Consider the following 19952-nt stretch of genomic DNA (forward strand, 5'->3'; position numbering starts at 1 on the left):
CAAAATAGTCACAATAAAGAATAAATGCACTTTACTTACTTTTGAGTCATACAAGTGCTGGTTTGGTTGGCTTGTCTCCTCAATCTGTTGATTGTTGAACTTCAGCTCAAAGTTTTAGCATCATATTTTGTAGTTGTGAACTCTAAGCTAGAGTACTTTTTGAATTGTCTTCACTCCAGCTTTTGATATACTGACTTTTCTTTAGAAATGCTTAATCCATTTTTATTAAACTCTTTTCTCATGGGGTCAGTGTTTTCTGTTGGCAATATCTAACCTCCCTTTCAGCAATTACTACTGTCAAAAGTGCTGTTCTTCCTCCCAAACTAGGCTGCTTGTTTGCCAACTGTTTCCTAGGTAACAGGTCTGCAAGCAGGTGAAAGCTATGTGTTCAGAGTGCGTGCCGTCAATGCTGCCGGAGTGGGCATGGCCTCAATGGCTTCTGACCTGGTGACTGCCAAAGCTGTGGCAGGTAACCTTTATCAACAGAGAGTTTGAGTCATTTTTTATAAAAAAAAAAAATATATATATATATCAATGTATTTGAACATAAAGCATGGCCAAATTTGTTTGCGTGATGCCCCTCTTTTTCAAAGTTTTAGAGGTTTGAAGAAAAGACCTCTCTGAATCACAAAATCTGTCAGAAGTCCTGGCCAACTTCTAAAGCATTCTGGCATTTTCCTTTGTTTTGAAGGTTCTCAGGAGGTTTCCTGTGGGGTGGATGAAAAGACAGGAGACATCGTTCTGTCATTTGAGTCCTGCCAACTAAGTGATGATTCTCAGTTCCTCTGGAAAAAGGAATATAAAGAAATCACTGATTTCTCCAAAGGACTAGTGATAAAGACAGAGGGCAACCAGTAAGACCATAGATGCAGAAGCACATGCATATGTACTGTCGTGCATGAACATCCCAATAGTATACCGGTAGTTATTGTGCAGGTCTTAGTGCATGCTTTTGTGCTTCATTCTCTCTATATTCCTGCTTTACAGCTCCAAGCTGATTTTTAAGAGCCCAGATAAAGACGATGTCGGAACATACTCTGTTTCTGTCACCAACACAGACGGGGTGTCGTCCAGCTACACAATCACCTCTGAAGGTACATTTGAGTTATTGGTGTTAGCATGACACTGTTGATTAAATTTATATTTTTCAGAGAATAAGTATTTTTTTTTTTTTTTTTTTATAGTTTGGCCAGGAATGAGAATTATACTCTGGTGCGACTTGTATGTGATTTTTAAAAAATAAATAGCAACAACCACTAGAGGGCACTGTGGGAGTGTGTATCAGTATTTACTACTGTTAGCAACACAGAAGAAGTGCCACTCAATTTTTGGCAGAATTGTGCTAAAGCCACACAGAGGATGAATAATTCAATGGATTTAGAGATTTGATTTTGATATTTGAAATGATAAAACTCAGTAAAACTTAGCATGCTCTTTATGCAATCTGAATATTTGTTCATAAGTTGTACTAAATTACTAGATTCTTCCTGATTCATGAAGCTAAATAAGCATCAATATGTTACAGTGGAGAAGCATGCACATATTCAGTCTATTATTGTTATCTATTCCATTATTATGATTTGCTTTTCAACATGAAAAGTGTGTTCTTGTTCCTGTATTTTGTTGAACTTTTCCCAAAAGTGCGACTTATGCATCAGTGCGATTTTTTTTATTTATTTTTTTTAATCGTGCTTTTTAATCTTGGCTGTTCAAAACAACTGAAAATTCGACAGAAATTATGAAGATAGATAGATAGATAGATAGATAGATAGATAGATAGATAGATAGATAGATAGATAGATAGATAGATAGATAGATAGATAGATAGATGATCAAGAATACAAATAGTTATCTTTTTGTTAAAGTAAATGAAGCAAATATTTTTCACATCTTGATAATAAAATTTTGAAGAGCCGTAGCCGACATCCAGACATCAAAGTGCAGACTTGAGTTAAAAAATCAAAAGGAAACTGTGTATCGAAGAACTCAGGCAGTGTGTAGGATGCACCGAAGATGAAAGCAGGGAGACTGTACTTAAAAATGACTGCACTGGCACAAAGCCAACAGCCAAAAAAAGAAATCATTAGACATCTGATGAATACCATCTAAGCACGTTGCTCACCATTTTTCTCCACGTTTGGGGCACAGTGTGTTTAACTATGATGCCTTCGAGGCAAAACGACTTTCTGTCAGAAGGTTTCTTCTTATTTTTTTCTCTCTCTGTTGCACCATTATGCCACTAGGTCATGTAGTGTTATACATTGAAGCTTCTACTCATTTTCTCTCATTTGGCTTCCAGATATTTTGCAATGAAATAGAATGTTTTTAATTTTCATAGGTTACAACGTTTCTGTGTGTTTTTTTTTTGTATGTGCTTCTTGGATTTTGAAACTCTATTAATTAATATTCAGACTAACACTGTTGGGGATGCAAAGTCCCATCTGTGGAAATGTTTGCCTCAACCTCTGAAGTGTTTGCATTTTTCCTGCCAATTAAACACAAAGGACTCACTTCTCCAGCTTCAAAGTTACTCTCAAAGTTATATTGATGGTAGTATCTATGCGATAAGCGTATTAAAAACAATTCATCATACAATTAAAATAATTAGACAACTTTATGTTTCAGAGTTGGCCAAGATGCTGGCACTCAGCCATGACATCAGACACCCAAGTAGGTATCTCTTGTAATTCTTGTCCCTTTTATGTTTTCTCATTCTGCATGTTTCATCTTAATTTTTCCTACCAAGTGTCTAGTTAGCTGCTTCTCTCTTTAATGCTTTCATTTTCTTCCTTTCTTTCAAAAGCTTTGAACCTCTTAGATTTCTTTTTTCTTTTGGCGACATATTTCCCTATTTTGCTGGATCCAAAAAAGTCTTACCTGCTTTTGCATCACCTGCCCATCTCTCCTCTCCTCCCCCACCCCCCCTGTCCTGTCCTTTGCATACCTCTCTCGTATTCTCCTCTAGTCATCCCGCTGAAAACCGAATTGTCCTACAAGATTTTGGAAAGGGGCAGAATGAGGTTTTGGTTGCAGGCTGAAGAAATTTCCTCCAATGTCACCTACAAATTCTTTGCCAACAACAAGGAGCTTTCTGGAGCTGATGTAAGACATACACTTGTTTTCAGAACAAAAAAGCAACTAAGATGAAAAATTTACTTTCTGGCTTCAAGGTGAACAAGCCGCCCGTCTTCTCTACAATGTCTCAAACAATAGTTTTCTGCAACATGAAAGGCATAATCAAAGAGAAGAGTCTAAAAGCAGCAGGTCTTTCATCAAGCACTTGTGCCTTTTTTATTTAATAATACCTTGCCGTTTTTCTGCAGCCCAACAAAATGGGCCATGATGTTTCTACAGGTATCATTGAGTTCATCCTGGACCACTTCACAGAGGAGAATGAGGGGACATTTACCTGCCAGATCACTGATGGCGGAGGCAAAGCACAGAGCTCTCTGGTCTTGATTGGAGATGGTAAAGGATGTTACGTTGGATTGTTGACCATATATGTGCAAACATTGATAATCTATTAGAAGAACTTGACCCTTCATTCTTCTTGTGTATCTACACAGCTTTCAAAGCAGCTTTGGCTGAAGCAGACTACCAGAGGAGGGAGTACATAAGAGTGAAAGAGGGTAAGAAAAGTAGAAATTCATTTACTTTTCGGTTTTACCCTGTGGAAATTTATTACACCAGTTCCTCAAGACAAATATATTTTTTTTGCGAAATAACAAAATAAAAGTTAAATATAAATAATCTTATCTGTTTATAGTCTCTGCAGAAACAGCAATATAAGTATAATATGATGAATGCTGTGATAAATAAAAAACAACCCAATGTTGCCCATTGAGTTAATAAAAGGTTTTTCATCACAAATCAAGTAAACTTAAAAAGGAAGGCAGAACATCTGGAAGTATTTAAACATTCTTAAAGCTACTTAACCTTATAAAATAATTTGTATTATATTTGAAACATGCATTTTTGACACAACTATGTCATTAGGAAGATCAAAACATCCCTTAAAACCCTATGTATTTTGTCCATGTTTTATGTCCTGTAGTGGATTACTCCTCCACTAGGGGCAGTAGAAGGGCTTTTCCTGCTTATTTCAAAATGGCTGCTTCCGTGTAATCTCAAAACCACTTTTGGCAGGAAAAGTAATGCTAATTTTCAAAAGTTTATGGTGAGAATGACTCATCTATTGTCATTCATTTGCTGGATCCAAAAAAGTGACTGCTTGTTGTGTTAAAATAATGCAACATTTGTTGATATTTAGTTCTTTATAATACAGTAACACCAAATGTGTGGATTAAATACAAAACAGTGGGCAAATAAGTAGCTAATTTCCTGAAACTCACGTTAATATTTTTGCATCTTAATTCAACACGGTTGTTAGTACCCAATATATATTTTTAAAAGGCCTTACCAACTCTAAGACAACTCTTCTTGGGGTCCACTTTAAAAGATTACATGCATGATACATAATAAAAATACATAAATCATTAAAATCTAAATTAAAATACGTCTATCAAAAATAATAATAATAATAATAACAATACATGGGAAGTTTATACATTCAAAATAAACTCCTAAAAATAAGAGAAACCACCTTATTAAAATAAATCAATCAGTTGTGCAGTAAAATAATATTACAAATAAGAGAAACCAACATACCAAAATGTATACCATTTAAAAAAAAAAAAAACATTTTTAACGGATTTCATGAAAGGGTTAAAAAAAATCGTATTTAAAAAAATTGAATACTTTGATGATGTAGGCTATACAGGGTTAAGATTTGTAATGATTCAAGTCTGCGTTTGTAACTTCCACACAAGTGTTTTGGAGACCACTCACCTTTTTTTTCAACCTGACTGTCTCTGTTCACCACAGGCCCTCACTTCAGCGAGTTTCTGACACTTCAGGTTGGAGATGACTGCTCTGTCACTTTAGTCTGCAAGGTAAACAATAAACTCAGGAGCAACTCAGTATTTCCAAAGCACAGACACGAGAAATGGGCATCGACAGTTATGGATAACTGGCTGGAAATTCATAGTTCAACATGTCAAAATGCTGACGTGACAATACTGTGCATTTTTGTTGAAAGCTGTGTCAGGTTCGCAGTGAAACTGACCTCTATGAAAAAACTTGCAGCAACTGCAACTGTCATCAGTGACCTTATGATTTTTCTTTTGCTGACAAATGCTGATCTGCCTCCAAGAATTCATACAGTATTTTTTATTTGATCATGTTTACTGGCTTAATTTAATCATCGGGCAAAGAAAAGTGAACTTTTAGAAACACAGTAAACCTGTAAAGAAAATAAAGGGAGTTTCTCCCACTACTTAAAGGATCAGATGCAAAAACATCACCATTTGGCAGAAATATGAACCATCTGTGTTTATTGGATACGTTTTTTTTTTATTTTGGGGAGCATAAAATATCAGCATGCAAACATAAGAATGTCTTTGCACAGACTGAGATCAGGCAAAAACTGAACATGGAATAAACAGAAATGAAAGGGTCTGATTCCTCAGATGTTGTTTGCATCCACTGATTGTGTAATTGCCAGAAAATCTCATATAAGTGCACTTATCAGCATTTCTTTATACTATTGTTTTCTATTCAGGGACAATTCTTTGGAAACTTTTGTGAAATAAAACATCAAACAAATTAAAGATTCCAAGAAGAAAACAGATTTCTTCGAATCTGAAATAAGAGCCACTTTTCTGAAAATCTGCAGACAAGTGTCACCACTTTAAACACAAGTTAGACAGAAAGTCATTTTGTCAAAGTCTACAAGAAAATTTAAGCTGTCACTGAGAGGAAATTTGTTTAGATGAACTGGAAAATGCTGAACCGACAGGAACACTATATACTGCGGCATTAGGGATGTCACTCTAGAAAGAGGTCAGGCTCAGAGTCGTCATTGTGCTAAATTTGGACTGCCATGACACTAAAAGGGATGCCCAGTGGAATGACATTTCACACCAAGGGTGCACATGCTAGAACAAATTAAAACAATCAAAACTAATTCAAACTTGAAAAAAAAAACAAGCTATTTTTACATTAGGCGATACCTTAAAGTTTGTATTTAGTTATTAATCACTCTTTTCATGAAAGTGCTTCAATTTAAAGCTAGAAAAGCTTTACTGGCCTCTACTGTACATTTACACGAATCTTGTCAAAAGACTGTAAAATGTACAAAAATAAAACTTTGCTTGCAGTGGAAAAGTGGAAAAAAATAAAGTAAATACACAACTAAATAAATAAAATGATCTGCAGACTTTGTGTCAAGAGAGCTCCCAACTTCTGCACATTCCCCAACAACTAGCGTTTTACTGTTGTGCAATAGTTTGCAGTTTTTTTTCTTCTTTTGTTAAATATCTTACAAATAAAAGTAAGCTACATGCATTTCTGGGATACATTTAAATGTGCTGACAGCATCAGATCAGTGTAGGCATCTAAATTATTGAGCAGCTGAGGTGGATGTGAACACACGAGGGGAGGATCTCCACTTTCACACAAAGTGAAAATTATCACACCGTCTTTAAGGATAATCACAAGTACAGTGAATGGGATATTGACTTTTTGTCAATGTTTGCATTTGATGATGAGCAAAATGTTGGAATAGTCATTTTTTGGTGAAATTATAACTATAAATCATGTTTGATTCTTTGCAAAAGGTTGCTAACCTGAAGAAGGAATCAGAGTTCCACTGGTATAAAGAAGACACAGAGATTATCCCAGACGTGAAGCCCGATCTTGGATCAGGCGTCTGCAAACTGCCGATTAAAGAGGTATGCACAAACTGCTGAAGATTGTGGAGCTAAAGAAAACAAATTTGACAAAGAAAAATGCAATCATTATTTAGTTTACCAAAACAACAACTGTTGTGTGAATATGTAACTTCAAGGGATTTTTACGAATACTTATTGGCCTGTAATATGATGCTAAAGCTGGCAAACATATTGGCACAAATGTACAGTAGATTCTATCAGATTAGTTTTTAAAGATTTGTTTTTTATTTAGGAAATATGCTAAATCTGTGATGCTAGTCTCTGTGAATGATGTGGTTTGTGTAGTTTTGCATTTCTAAAGACGTAAAATGAGCATAATGTGTTTGCATGAGGTTGAGTCATACCAAACACACTAAAAATTAGATTAAGTGTTTTCCTGTTTGAGACTCCCCATCAGGGGATGCACTGTGGGGTTGAATCCCTCCGATGATAAGCAAAATGGCTCTTTAACATTGGAATGATTTGTTTTCCTGTTCATGTTTCTAGTTTTCACAAAAGTCAACAGGAGTTTATAAAGCCACCATCAGTGACGACAGAGGAAAAGATATGAGTCAAATTGACATCAGTGGAAAAGGTATGTTTTTTTTCTGTCATTTAGCATATAAAGAAATGACTTAAATCTTTGCTAAATAAGATATTTAAATATTTTCCAAAAGAAACTTCTGTAGATATTTTGCAATTACTTACAATACTGGTAAATGTTTAAGAAAAAAAACAAAACAAAAACCCCCCAAAAACACCTGATTGAATGAAAACAGCATAAAAAAGAAAGGAAAATGAAAAAAAAAATGTACAAAACTGTATGAGGAATATTTTGAACCAAAAAAGTATTTTGTTGATCTAAATAGAAGTCAAAATAATAATAAAAAAAGAAATTCTCCCTCAAACTTTACCAGAAGGACATACTATTTTTTTCTCTTTAAAATAAAATTACACATTTGCATCAGCTTTGGATCAACCAGGCCCTATGTAACAGAAGTTCTTGGATACCTAAAGTAGAAAGGGGCCACCCTTTGGCCACTCTGTTTTTGAAAACTTAAATAATCTTATTATTATTAGCAAAAACAAAACAAAAATGTATTCACAGAGGGTGCAGACCACTATGGATCAATAAACACCCCAATAACAGGAAGGCAATCTTTGAATGAACCCTGCTACCTCTAGAGGGCAGCATGATGTCTTCATATCGGTCTGCCTCTTTCACACGTTACTGTGCTTCCTTCCTAGTCTTTGACGATGCCATAAACAAGCTCAGCCAACTGGCTGGTAGGTATCCGCCGTGCTTGCATGTATGCCCACACACGTGCGGAAAATTGAACACAAATGTTGGTAATCGTATGAGGCCATATGCATGAAAAAAAGAGCGAAAAATACCACAGGGATCATCCTATACCCACTGGTGAGATGTGGTTTAAATTGTCTAGGTTTAACGTGGCAAAATTACACCGTAGTGATAAGAGATTAAGCAGATCCATCGCCAGACTGATATGCCTCTGCTTTCAAATCCCAATGTTGCTCATAAACACTTATCAGCGAGTAGCAGAAGTTGTCGTGCTGGAAGCATTTGGCCATCATGTTGAGAAATCACTTTAAAATTCAACTGTCACAGTGACAGTGTGGAGGAGCATCTTACTCCTATTTTAAGCGATGTTCACTTGACAGCTCCGCAGCAACTGTTACAGCCACGGTGGCAGAGGAGAAAAAGGTTTATTATAGTGATAATAGGAAACCATGGAGATTTGACCAGGTGGATGACACACCTTTTTTATTGCAATGTTCAGTGAGCTTCACACTAACATCATGTTGCAAGATATAGCCTTTTATGTCCATCTGAATAGAGCACGGTCTCAGTCCATTATCCAAAATCTGCTCTTTGGCTCATTAGTGCAGGTTAACTGTCTAAGACTCACGGACACCACTTCTGAAAAAGAGACTCCAACCTGATTCCACAAACAGCAGCAAACAGAACTTTGATTTTGCATGCAAAGCAAGTAAAGTCAATGCACTGAGGAACAGGATGCATGCCTAAGCTCCTAGAATCCAGGATTCTTAGCAGCGGCATGCATTGGATTCTGATCTTCAGTGTGCTCTATAACATCTCTTAGGAGCCAGTGCAGCAGAGCTGGTGATTAAGTGCACAGCAACAGGTATCCAGCTACAGTGTCACATGAAGTATTACACCTCAGAGATGAACATCACCTGGAATCATGGGTAAGGAGTTCGAACTGGCAAGACTAATAAGGCTAGGATGGACTAGAAGTAGCAATGTGAGTAGCATGAAGATAACGAAAAAGGAAAAAGAAAGGAGAACAGGAAAAAAAAACTGACCAGAAGGTCATCATCTTGTTTTTTTCCCCAAGATTAATTCTGATGACAACTGACAAAAAAAAATACTTAGTTACTTCTCTAATTGCTGCCGGGAAATATTTTAATTACCTCAGTAATGCAATAACATCCCTTTGTTTTTCTGGCAGACATGTAATGGTTAAGTCCTTAAAGGGTAGATAACTAAACAGCCAAAATGTGAAAATCCAGTCAGAGGGGTGGGGTTGGGGAGCAGGAGTCTCGGTGACTGTTATCATTACTGGAGCTGCAGATCCTGACATGGGGCTTCTCAAATGACGTGGTATTACATGGTTTGACCAATCACGAAACTCAACTGTAATACCTCGTTTCAACCTGTAAAGGGCAACACACAGACGGTTTTAGACTATTATTTTTAGAATTATACAAGTTTATTTTAAATAGTCAAAAATTTCTCAAGCACCAATGGTCGGCTCTTTTAAAGCTCCATTTATACAGGTAAACAGCCAAAAAAATACGTTTATTTAGAGTTTGGTTACCCTTTAACCACCCACTCAAATGAAAATTGTGTTTTAACTTTTAGAATTTTTCTCATGATGGAGGAAATGTAAGCCTATAAAATAATTCATATTTAAAACTCATTTTTGAACAATTTTTTGGATCAGAAACACATGAAAACCTGTGATTTGAAAAAGTTTGAGTTAGTGACACAGCAACTGCCATGGGTGGGCCAAAGTCTCTCTACTCTGCCCCAATTCTAAAAGCATCCACTTGTAGAGAAACAGATCCATTAACATCTTTATTTTCCTTGTCTGTGCTCATCTCAAAGCTGTACGGCTGGTGTTAGCTTGGACTTGTGAGATGCTGTTAGCTAGCAGGTGAGAATGTAAAGGGATGGTGAGAAATTAACCAAGGCTAGCTTCTACGGCAACTGAATCTAATTTTTAATGAGCTTCTGCTGCTCTGCAGAAAATATGTCTTAAAAAACAACACAGGCTTTTTGATTTTTGCTAACAACTGCAAAATAATAATTAAAAGACCACAGTGAATGATTTTACAATATTAAAAATACAGTATGAGTGGAAACCTATTTTTTCCCTTCTTCATATCTAACCCTTACACGCATAATGGAAAGAATGAAAAGGAAATGAAGGGACATAAATGTCATAGAAAATACATTTTACATCCTTTCTCTGAGAGTGTAATGTTTGAGAGGGCTTAGCAACATTTTCATCCATTAGATGTGAAGCAGGCTTCACTTCCTCAAGAACACTACATACACATTCACAGTAACTTCTCTTTTCTTTTTTGTCTACTTCGCAGTGAGACTAAACTCTCACGCAGTGACAAGACTGTGATTGGTGGGAATCCCGCCATGGCAACTATGGAGGTAATGTCAGATCTTTTTTCTTGCACTGTGCTTCTACATGATGTTAATTTTAAGACAATATAACACCACAGAAAGGGGACATGTCCCAGTCTGTCTTGGTATGAAAGTTTGTAGCCTCTTCGAAAAGAGTTTGAATACAAGCAGACACACAGAAGCCCCTTGAGGACAAATACTTGGATCATTTATTTGTTTATTATGTCAAATTTATGTGCAATCATATTTATCAGAATGAGTTGAAAAGTTAGGAGTAATTTATGGTTTTTTGTGTGACACACAGGTAATCGAGCCAGGGGAGAAGGATAAGGGATTGTACTCCATCGTAATCACAAATGCTGAAAACTCTCACAAACGAACCCTGGACCTCAGCGGTGATGGTCAGTGACTCCTCCTATTTATTTTCATTTGAAAAAAAAAATCTCAGAAACAACACATATGGTCACTCTTATGGGTTTATAGTGCAGAATTTTAGGGTTTTTCAGACTGGAAAAGTCCCTTGGTCCAGACCGAGTTTGCTTAATTTGGTATGTATCAAGTCCTGAACTTTGTGTTTGGTCTGTATTCAAACTGCCGTCATCCTGAGATTTCAGTTTCAAACTAAAGCTTGTAAACAAAACCACATGACTAAAGATCTCTTCAGTCATTGTCCAGGAATTACGAGGACAGGGCAAAGCAACGACAGAAAGAATAATGGAAGTCCTGGGCTTTGCAACACCTGTCACCGTAGTCCACTTATTAAAACTTTTTATTTTACTGACCAATTTTGAACATCTGTATCAAAGTCAACTCATGTTACTTGCCACTATGCTACAAGGTGGTTACTGAGGAGGCAACGGCTAAGATGGTTGTTTATGACATACAGACTCTGTTTAGATCATGTAATGTCCGACTACGGTGGCCGTTTAGGTTCAGTTATTCCACTCTGAGCACAGAGCCTAGTCAGACTGAAAAAACTCAGAGCGGACCAGAGCTAATTTCAATTGGACACAAACTGAGAGATACTCAAAAGATGGGTCAGAGAGCGGTTCCTGGTTCTATTTAGACTGAAAATGTGTCCTGGATTGTCAGAGGAAACAAACTAGTTCCCTTTAAGTGAACAAAACATGTGCAGTCTGAATACACCCTTGCAGTACTTAGTCAATGCACCACCATAATGTTACTACATGATGAATTGCTTTGAAATGTAAGTGTGCATGAATCAATGGTATAACAGTGTCAAAATACCTTCTTTGTTTTGCAGTGTATGAAAAAGCATTTGCTGAGTTCCAGAAACTCAAGTAAGATTTTTTTTAAATATATTTTTGTGTTTAAATATGTTCTATAGTTTGCATTTTGTTAAATATTTCTGTCTTAGATACAAGTTTTTGTACACCCACTAGTTAGGAAGATAAAGGGGTTTTTGTTCTAATCTTATAATAATCACAGTCTCCAAGTATAAGAAGTTGTACTCAAAAATCTAGCCATCTTACTGACTATAAAATTCTCACGTAGGAACATGTGTATATTTGATTGCATAGAGCTGTGGACTAAGTTAAGAAGTCTTGCAAGACTTTTGCAGCAGGTATTTGCTTCCAAATGATGCAACTAACTTGTGGGCAGAGAAGAACAATCAATATGCCTTTAATAATCTGTAACTTATGGCTCCAATCAATAAGATAACTCAAAATATTTCTATTGTAGATTTCAGAACAAAATAAAGCACATGTACATCAAGTAATAAGTACTTTCAGACACATGTTTAAATACAGATCTCTAAATAATAGAATCACCTAACGGAATGCTTCATATAAATGTGGAAGTTTTACCTTCATTAGTGGGACCCATGATGACCTCTTTAAGAGGTCACAACTCTTCTGCAACTTCAACTCTTCTCTCTTTCAATGTGGAAATCAGAATTTCTACTGTCTTTTAACTATATTGCTCAGAAAAATTGCAAATTAAATTACACAGTTCTGCACAACACAAAACAATAAAAAAGAAATTCACAGAGCAGAAGAAGATCCTTCAAGATGATCACCAATGGTGTCGCACCATTTAGAAGAATTGCAGCTTCAAAAGGTTAGTCAAACCGCTAAACAAAAAGCGACCTTTGCGTACCAAACTTACTTTGTAGTATGAGGCAAATGAATGGCTACATGGCATTTGTAGCAATTAAATCATTAAATAGCATTTATACAGCTCCTTGATGGATAATATTCAAACATTAGTTCTTCAAAGTAATTCAGAAAGCACCTAACACAGTGGCGGAGCTAGACATTTTATATGGAGGGGGCGAAACTTTGGTAGAAGACTTTGGAAGGGTGGCAAATGAAATCAGCAGAGTGGATGACCGTTACAAATGAATGGATCAAAAATATTTTAAATGGTTTTATTATTCTTACTGTAATTAATATGAAAACAGTGGTTCTTTTGTCTGAGGTGCTTTACTGATACTTAAAGAAGCTTGTATTGATGATTTCTTAGTTTTTGTCAATCATGATACTAATATTGACTCATAAATTGGGGAAGGAAAAAGTTTTTGATGGATGGGGCAGCTGGCCCCCCTTGCCCCCCCCCTAGTCCCGCCACTGATGTAACATACTTGAATTAAAAAAAAAAATACTAAGTATAAGTAAGATTCTTGCACATTTTGAAATTGTGTTTTCTTAAAATGATCAGACTATCATAAGATTGAACCTGCCCTGAATGTCCAAGAGGAATCTTCTTGCGCAATGTAAAATGACAGAAAGAATAACAAGTCTCTTTTCATCATTTAAAACTTTAGTGTTTAAACTATAAGCATGACGGTGGCAGAGCTTCAATAGGGTCCTTAGTCTTATTGTGCAAGAGTAAACATAGCACAAAATTTTTCTATTCCAATTTTTAAAGAAAGAAAAAGAAAAAAGTGACACTACAAACACTGTTCTGCATGCAGAGAGGGAGCTGTCCAAATCCCTTTTCTAATTAAAATTCAAAGAGAGACATTTAAGCCAAAGATTTTACAAACACATTGAAACAAGTAACATCCCACTGCCCTTTTGATTGAGCATCAGCATGCCAAGAGGAGTGCAGCGCTTCCCCAGCCATCTGGTCCTGCGGCTGACCTTTGCTCTCGCCGTGCTGTTCTGACAGCCCTCATCAAACAGATTCTTTTTTTTCTTTCAGAGAGAAATATTCTTATATTATAATGTGATGTAATTTTGCTTTTATCTTAGCCTTTCTTTAAAAATGATAATAATAAAAAACACTTTTAAGGGGAAGAAAAAAAGCATTTAAACAGTGCCACAAACTTCTTTTTTTTAAAGTGCCAAACCAATGAAAATCATGTTTTTGGTGTCGTTACATGTTCTTGATGAATTTTTCTTATGACGAAGACACATTTTATTGTATTTCTTCTAAAAACCTGTAGTTTGTCCAAAAAAAGAAAAAACATGACACAGGCTTTTTGACTTTGGCTAAAAACTGCCTAATGATAATTAAAAAACTGCTAGGAATGATTTTACAAAAGAAAAAAATATAGTTGTAGTGGGACTTTAAAGTTATGATTTTTACTGTTTTTGTCACTGCATAAAATCAATATTTTTATTTATGTTTTTCATTCTAAAATATCTTTTTGTGGTTCTTAGAGCCGAGGCCTACGCTGAGAAAAGTGAGTTTGGTAACATTCTTAATGCTTAATAGTTAAGTTACTGGTAAATAGGGATGCATAACAAAAATGTACTCGACTTGTTTCAGATCGTGGTAAGGTGGTGGGAGGACTGCCGGATGTTGTTACCATTATGGAAAAGAAGGTAAATGTCCAAGCATTTGAAGAAATGATCCCTGCTTGTCTGCGTTTGTTAAAGCATCCTTATTTTCTCTCTGCAGACCCTCAGCTTAACATGTACAGTCTGTGGAGACCCCAAACCTCAGGTGTCATGGCTGAAAAATGGAGCAGAGGTTGAACCTGACGACCAGGTAATTACAGGTTTTACCAGGAACCCAAAAAGCACTTTTTTTTGTCTGTAGCCACAGAACGTAATTGAATTCAGTCTGAAAGTCAGGCACCGCCAACCGGGCCAATACTTTTATTTGATTCCAAACTGCAAAAATAATACTGCTGACTCTGACTTTGAGCAGTTTAACCTCTTTGAAGCACAGCTCTCTTTCCATTGTGGTGATTAATCGTCTCATTAATCCAACACAGCTACAACAGAAGTGTTCTTTAAACTCTGCCAGGGCTCCCGTCATATTTTTCTGCCCTCAATATGAACTCATGGATCATGCTGTATCATTGCAGACTGTTTTCATCTGACACCCTATTTAGGTAGTATCAAAAAAATCTAAAGTAAGGGCACAGCCTTGAGAATCTCCTTACTAACAATTAGTCACATGAGGACGAGTGGTCATTTGTCACTGTGCTGAAAAGCCAGCGGTGTCATTTTACCAGTAAAAGGCTAATCTGACTTCAATAGAACAACCTCAATATCAGACTCTGTGAGAAACCTGGGCAAACACTTTTATTTGAAGATATCATTAAAGTGAAGCATGCCACATGTGGCTAATCTTGATAAAGAGAAGTATGATCATACTCAAGCCATGGGACCTTCTGAGATAAAACCAAGCAGTTTCAGTGCCAAATTGAACAAATCAGGACCGAATGACCACTTTTATGAAAACATATTAGCAATTGTATTATAGAGCTGTTGAAAAATTACTAAAATACATTTTATTGTTTTTTTTTTCCCCACCAGTAGATGGAAATAAGTGCTAGGTATATCAGACAAGAGCAGCAATTGCGTTCCAATGAGCTACAACGTGAGACCAAGAGGTGCCAATCAAAGGACAACATGAACAAAATATATTGAAGATGATACTTTTTTGGTCTAATTTAAAGAAAAATACAAAATAAAAGTATTTGTTAGGCTGAAATCTAACCCCATACAAATGAAAATAAACCTACTTGATATATTATTGCATTGAGAGTGTTTTTCAAGTATTGCATCATTCATTTAATGAAATCTGATGAAACTCCTGCGATCTCGAATGTAAAATTCCTCCAGAACTCTGATCTTTCAACACATTCTCCAAAAGATGTGAACAGAATTAGGACAAAACAAAGACCTCTGCCTGTTCTGGAGGACTTGGGGAGAGTTGAGTATTACGAGTTCTCATAGTGTTGAGAAATGGAACAAATCTATCTCTCATATCTCATCGACCTACTTGCCAGCAAGAACGCACTGTCTGTGTTCTAGTGCTTCCCTTTGAATGCTCTTTCAACAGCATCCTGAGGCTTCAATCAGCTTTGTAGATATAAGTTTGTGAAACCCATTCCAGGAGGACTTTCGGTTCATTTGCCCTTTTCTTTATTCACTCCATCACCTGCTAATAATCTGCCTATAACAAGAACCGAGGTCCTTGGTGGTGTAATTTCTTTTTTTTCAAACCTCAGGGGATCTTCTTCCCTATCTTTACAGCACATAGTCTACAGAGGATACATAGATAATGCAAGAACCAAACAGAAATGCATCCAGATCTGGGGAATATTCCTCTGAGCTTGAGAGTAGAAATAGCTGCAAAAGCTGATCTGCACATGATTTAATAGAGGTGAACTAGAACCGATGATGAAAAACAAAAGCTAATGCTTTGGTACATTTTGTCACTGAGAAGGATCTTTTAGGGCATTGCGCATTGTTGTCACCAAAACAACTGTAATTACCAGACAATGTTTTTTCACAAATCAGCCCCCTTTCATCAGTCCATCAAAAAGAGAAAGAAACAGCCGCAGATTAACCTGCATTGGTCTTCTAAATGACTGCAATTTTCAAAGACGGCGTTTTGTGCAGATTGGAAAACAGCTATTTTAGAAGATTTCCAGGCTACAAAAGAATAGAAATTTTCTCAGAAAATAAAGATAAATGTCTCTCATTTAGAAATTTAATTAGGCTGTCACATTTCCTTTTAATAATTGCTAAATAAAATGCATTAACGAGCTTTGAAAAACACTGAGTGAGAGGAATTAAAATACTGTGATGTTGTCTCCAGTACTAGCACGACATGAGTCAGAATTCAGTGTTCTCTTAAGTGCCTGACAAATGCAGACAGGCGTGTTCTCTGAAGGCTTTAAACAGGAATACACATTTCTTTTTGGTGGGCCCCTGATATCCACAGGGAATGTGTATTATTGGCGTTTAATTCTACAGATCCCAGATGACTGTGAAACACTGCAGACTGAAGTTATGGCACATCAAGAACATGCCGGCCTGTTCAAAACTCCCAGAAGCTCTGGCAATATAGTAATCAAGGCTCATTCTGCTACTCTGAGCTAGAGATAAATCAATGTTTGAGTCACATGCCAAATGAGAGGCTCACAATCTCCTTCTGTTTAACTTCAGTCATTTCCAAACGACTGAAGTTAAACAGAAGGAGAGTTCAGAGCAGAGTCACTGCTCTGATGCATTTAAAGAAGCCAGCAAATATGGTTCGGTCATCTGGTCCTGAGACCTTTTTGGACACCTCCCATTAGCCTTAAAAGGTGTCTTGTAAAGATGTTTTTGAAAATAGAAAAAAAAAACAACTTGTAAATCCTGGCTGGCTTGGAGACAACCCTAGAGATCAGACAGGTGTGGGAGGCTTCCTCCTCTCTGTTTAGACGCTTACTTATTCTGGTCCACAAGATGTGGGAAAATAGCTGGTTTGAGAATCAAATGAGAGGCATTTTAATCATGTCTTACTCTACATGCAGTCCATCTCTTCTACCTAACATATGTTTTTTAAATTGCTTTTAGTACGTGGTCTCCTTGGACCAGGGCAAGTTTGCAAGTCTGACAATCAAAGGTGTTTCCATGGAGGATTCTGGCAAATACACAATGATTGTCCAGAACAAGTATGGAGGAGAGTCTGTGGATATAGTGGTAAGTTTCACAGCTGAGCACCACAAATGACTACGACGATTATTTTTTAAAAGGGCCATACCATGATTTTCTTAAGTCTTTTGGAGTAAACTATATCAATATAAATGATCATATATTACCTTTGGAACAGTAAAAATCTAAATATTTATGAAATATTAGTTATTTTTGCAGACTCTTTTCATACCTGGAAGTAAACAACTCGATCTTTGAGGCACCACCTTTCGCTTCCTGAGGGTGCTACCCACTTCATTATGTCATCATAGAGCCGTCCTCATCAGCTTGCCGCCCACAAAAAAAAAAAAAAACATCTCGTGAAGTTCGCTGATCACTGCTAGCTCGAGCTGCTAGCTTTGTGGAGAACGTGTTTGTGCTAGCCTGGGGGTGGAGCAGACTCTTCCTGAAAGGGGCGGTCTCACTCTGTGACGACAGATCAATGGGAGGTGCTGCTCTCTAGAGTGCAGATTTTTAGAGAATTACTCAGAAATGCATGAACAGATCAAAATACCATTTTGAGGTTGTTTATAGTGAGGAATGAACAGTATAAAAGCTAAAAAAGTTGATTTTTATCATATGCGCCCTTTAAGATATAAATGCAATATTATCTTTTTCTCTTAGTGGCTAGAAGTCTTATTTAAGAGATTTCTGTGCTTCATAAATGCATGTTAATGATAGAGAATGTTGTCATGATATTCTGTGGTAGAAAGTGTTCTTTTTCATCAGCTTTGAGATTTTCTCTTTTCTTTCTTTTTGTACCACAGTTCTTTTTATTTACTATGATGTTTATTAAAATTTCTGCCCAGAATCACAGGCAAGCACTCTTTCTTGTAATTTAAACTTATAATTATTCTTTTCAGCAAAGTACAATTTCTGCTTGGAAAGTGTATACTTCTGAAATCTGGCTTTATCCGCACAAAAATAGATGAGATGTTTACAATATGCTGACATGATGTCCTTGTTTTCCTTTTTGTCTGTTTAGGTCAGCGTGTACCGCCATGGGGAAAAACTCCCTGAGGCAAAACCAACTTTGACCCCTAAAACAATCATCCCTCCGAAGCTTCCCATTGAGATTCCTCAGCCGAAAACCCAGCCAGCCAGCGCGGCTCCCAGCGCTGCAGCCAGCCCCGCTCCCAGCCCCGCACCTCCAAAGGCAGCGGCCGGAAGAGGGATGAAGAGTCCTACTCCTTCTCGGAGAAAGTAACGCATGTTGGAGTTAGGAATTGGGAAGAAAACAATTAGGTGCCCCATTAAAGTCACACATGAAAACTAAATAAAATATGTGTTTGGATCGTTGAAAACGTTTTTTGAATGGAAAAAAGCAAAGTGAATGAAATGGAAATTTTTGGAAAAAAATCTGGTGACCAGTCCCATGTTTAAATTTATAAAGCTCAGCACATACAAATTTGCTTCTGTAGAGTATTGTCACCCACAGCAGTGTTTAGATGCCTAAGCTCGTCGAAGCCACACACAGCCTTACGATGTTTGTCCCTGCTGAGTCACGACAACTTGTTTGACACTTGGAGAAATCTTGTTTTCATTGTTTCCTGTATTCTTTATGGTGTGCAGCATGCCACGGTTTGTTAGATCTCTGGCACAATTTCCTGCTTCTCTCCCATGCCCCCTTTCCAACACGACCCCTTCGAAGACGAGGCCAAGCCAAGACACTTCACAGCCCGGTGGAGAGAGATGGGCACACTCCGCCTGTGTGATGAGTGACTTGGCTGGGTCTCACAGTCATTAAAACATTTACACATTTTGGGTAATGTCTCCCTTGTAACGTCGACGCACAGAACAACACAGGCTTGGTATCGCGGCTCCCCTCCGCTGCTGCATCAAACAAAATCGATGTTCATGCTATGTCATCTCTGAAAAATATCTTTCATCTTCCTGCCACCTCCTCAATCCTTTCAACTTATGGCTGAAAATGTGAAACACCATCCTCCTTCACATCACCATGGTGAGATGCTGAACATGCCGAAGATTAGTTGGCAATGAATCAAGACTGAGTAACCTGAGCTGTGAAGTGGGACTGAGGCTGTAGAAAAACGGCCATAACCCAGTTTCAATTATTTCTGCCAGCATAGGAAATCTCACAACATCAAGGTGGGTTCTGTGTCACATGCAAATAAAAATACATATTCCATTCACTCCTCAAGGTCTTTATCCAAATGCAGAAAAGGACAACAAATGTAGTAAGTAGTCAGCTTTAAAAACTCGTGCCCGAGTGCAGGAGGTTGCGATGGCAGAGCTGATAAAAGAGTGGTTAATGAGATTTGTGGTTCATTAAAGCTGATGAGAAGAGCAAACAAAGAGGGGAGAGGTAGATTGTTGAGGGTAAAGCCATTGTTTCTGTGTTTGCAGTTGCTAATAAAAGAAAAGAAAACACTTTGCTGAGCCTATTTATTCATTGTGTAAAAGGGAAAACAGACAGGAACCGGAGCTATGGGTTTGAAGAGAAGTGGGATAATCAAGGAACTGCAAGAGAGTATGACTGTGAGGTGTTACTTCTGCCGCTGAGATGCTGCTGGTGTGTCTGCTCCGGCAGTATCAAACATGCCGTGGCATGCCTGCCTGTTAAACAAGTTGAGAATGGACTGAGTG

The 19952-nt window shown here is 37.2% G+C and overlaps 1 protein-coding gene across 2 annotated transcripts in view; it reads left to right on the top strand.

Annotated features, from left to right (window-relative positions):
• The window catches only part of myom2b (myomesin 2b), a 32745-nt gene extending 13006 nt beyond the window's left edge, over positions 1–19739 (top strand). For both annotated transcript variants that reach the window (XM_024296255.2, XM_024296256.2), the window contains 20 exons: positions 355–469; positions 692–854; positions 988–1094; positions 2626–2670; positions 2966–3102; positions 3324–3468; positions 3567–3629; positions 4885–4952; positions 6678–6791; positions 7278–7365; positions 8019–8057; positions 8897–9002; positions 10419–10485; positions 10763–10859; positions 11723–11759; positions 14088–14110; positions 14197–14252; positions 14329–14418; positions 17229–17354; positions 18331–19739. In XM_024296255.2, the coding sequence (XP_024152023.1) occupies positions 355–469; positions 692–854; positions 988–1094; positions 2626–2670; positions 2966–3102; positions 3324–3468; positions 3567–3629; positions 4885–4952; positions 6678–6791; positions 7278–7365; positions 8019–8057; positions 8897–9002; positions 10419–10485; positions 10763–10859; positions 11723–11759; positions 14088–14110; positions 14197–14252; positions 14329–14418; positions 17229–17354; positions 18331–18552 (1908 nt within the window). In that variant the 3' untranslated portion in view covers positions 18553–19739. The remainder of the gene's footprint in view (positions 1–354; positions 470–691; positions 855–987; positions 1095–2625; positions 2671–2965; positions 3103–3323; positions 3469–3566; positions 3630–4884; positions 4953–6677; positions 6792–7277; positions 7366–8018; positions 8058–8896; positions 9003–10418; positions 10486–10762; positions 10860–11722; positions 11760–14087; positions 14111–14196; positions 14253–14328; positions 14419–17228; positions 17355–18330) is intronic.
• Positions 19740–19952: the final 213 nt, after the last annotated feature.

This window comes from Oryzias melastigma, linkage group LG3 (assembly GCF_002922805.2).
Source record: "Oryzias melastigma strain HK-1 linkage group LG3, ASM292280v2, whole genome shotgun sequence".
Classification (NCBI taxonomy): Eukaryota; Metazoa; Chordata; class Actinopteri; order Beloniformes; family Adrianichthyidae; genus Oryzias; species Oryzias melastigma.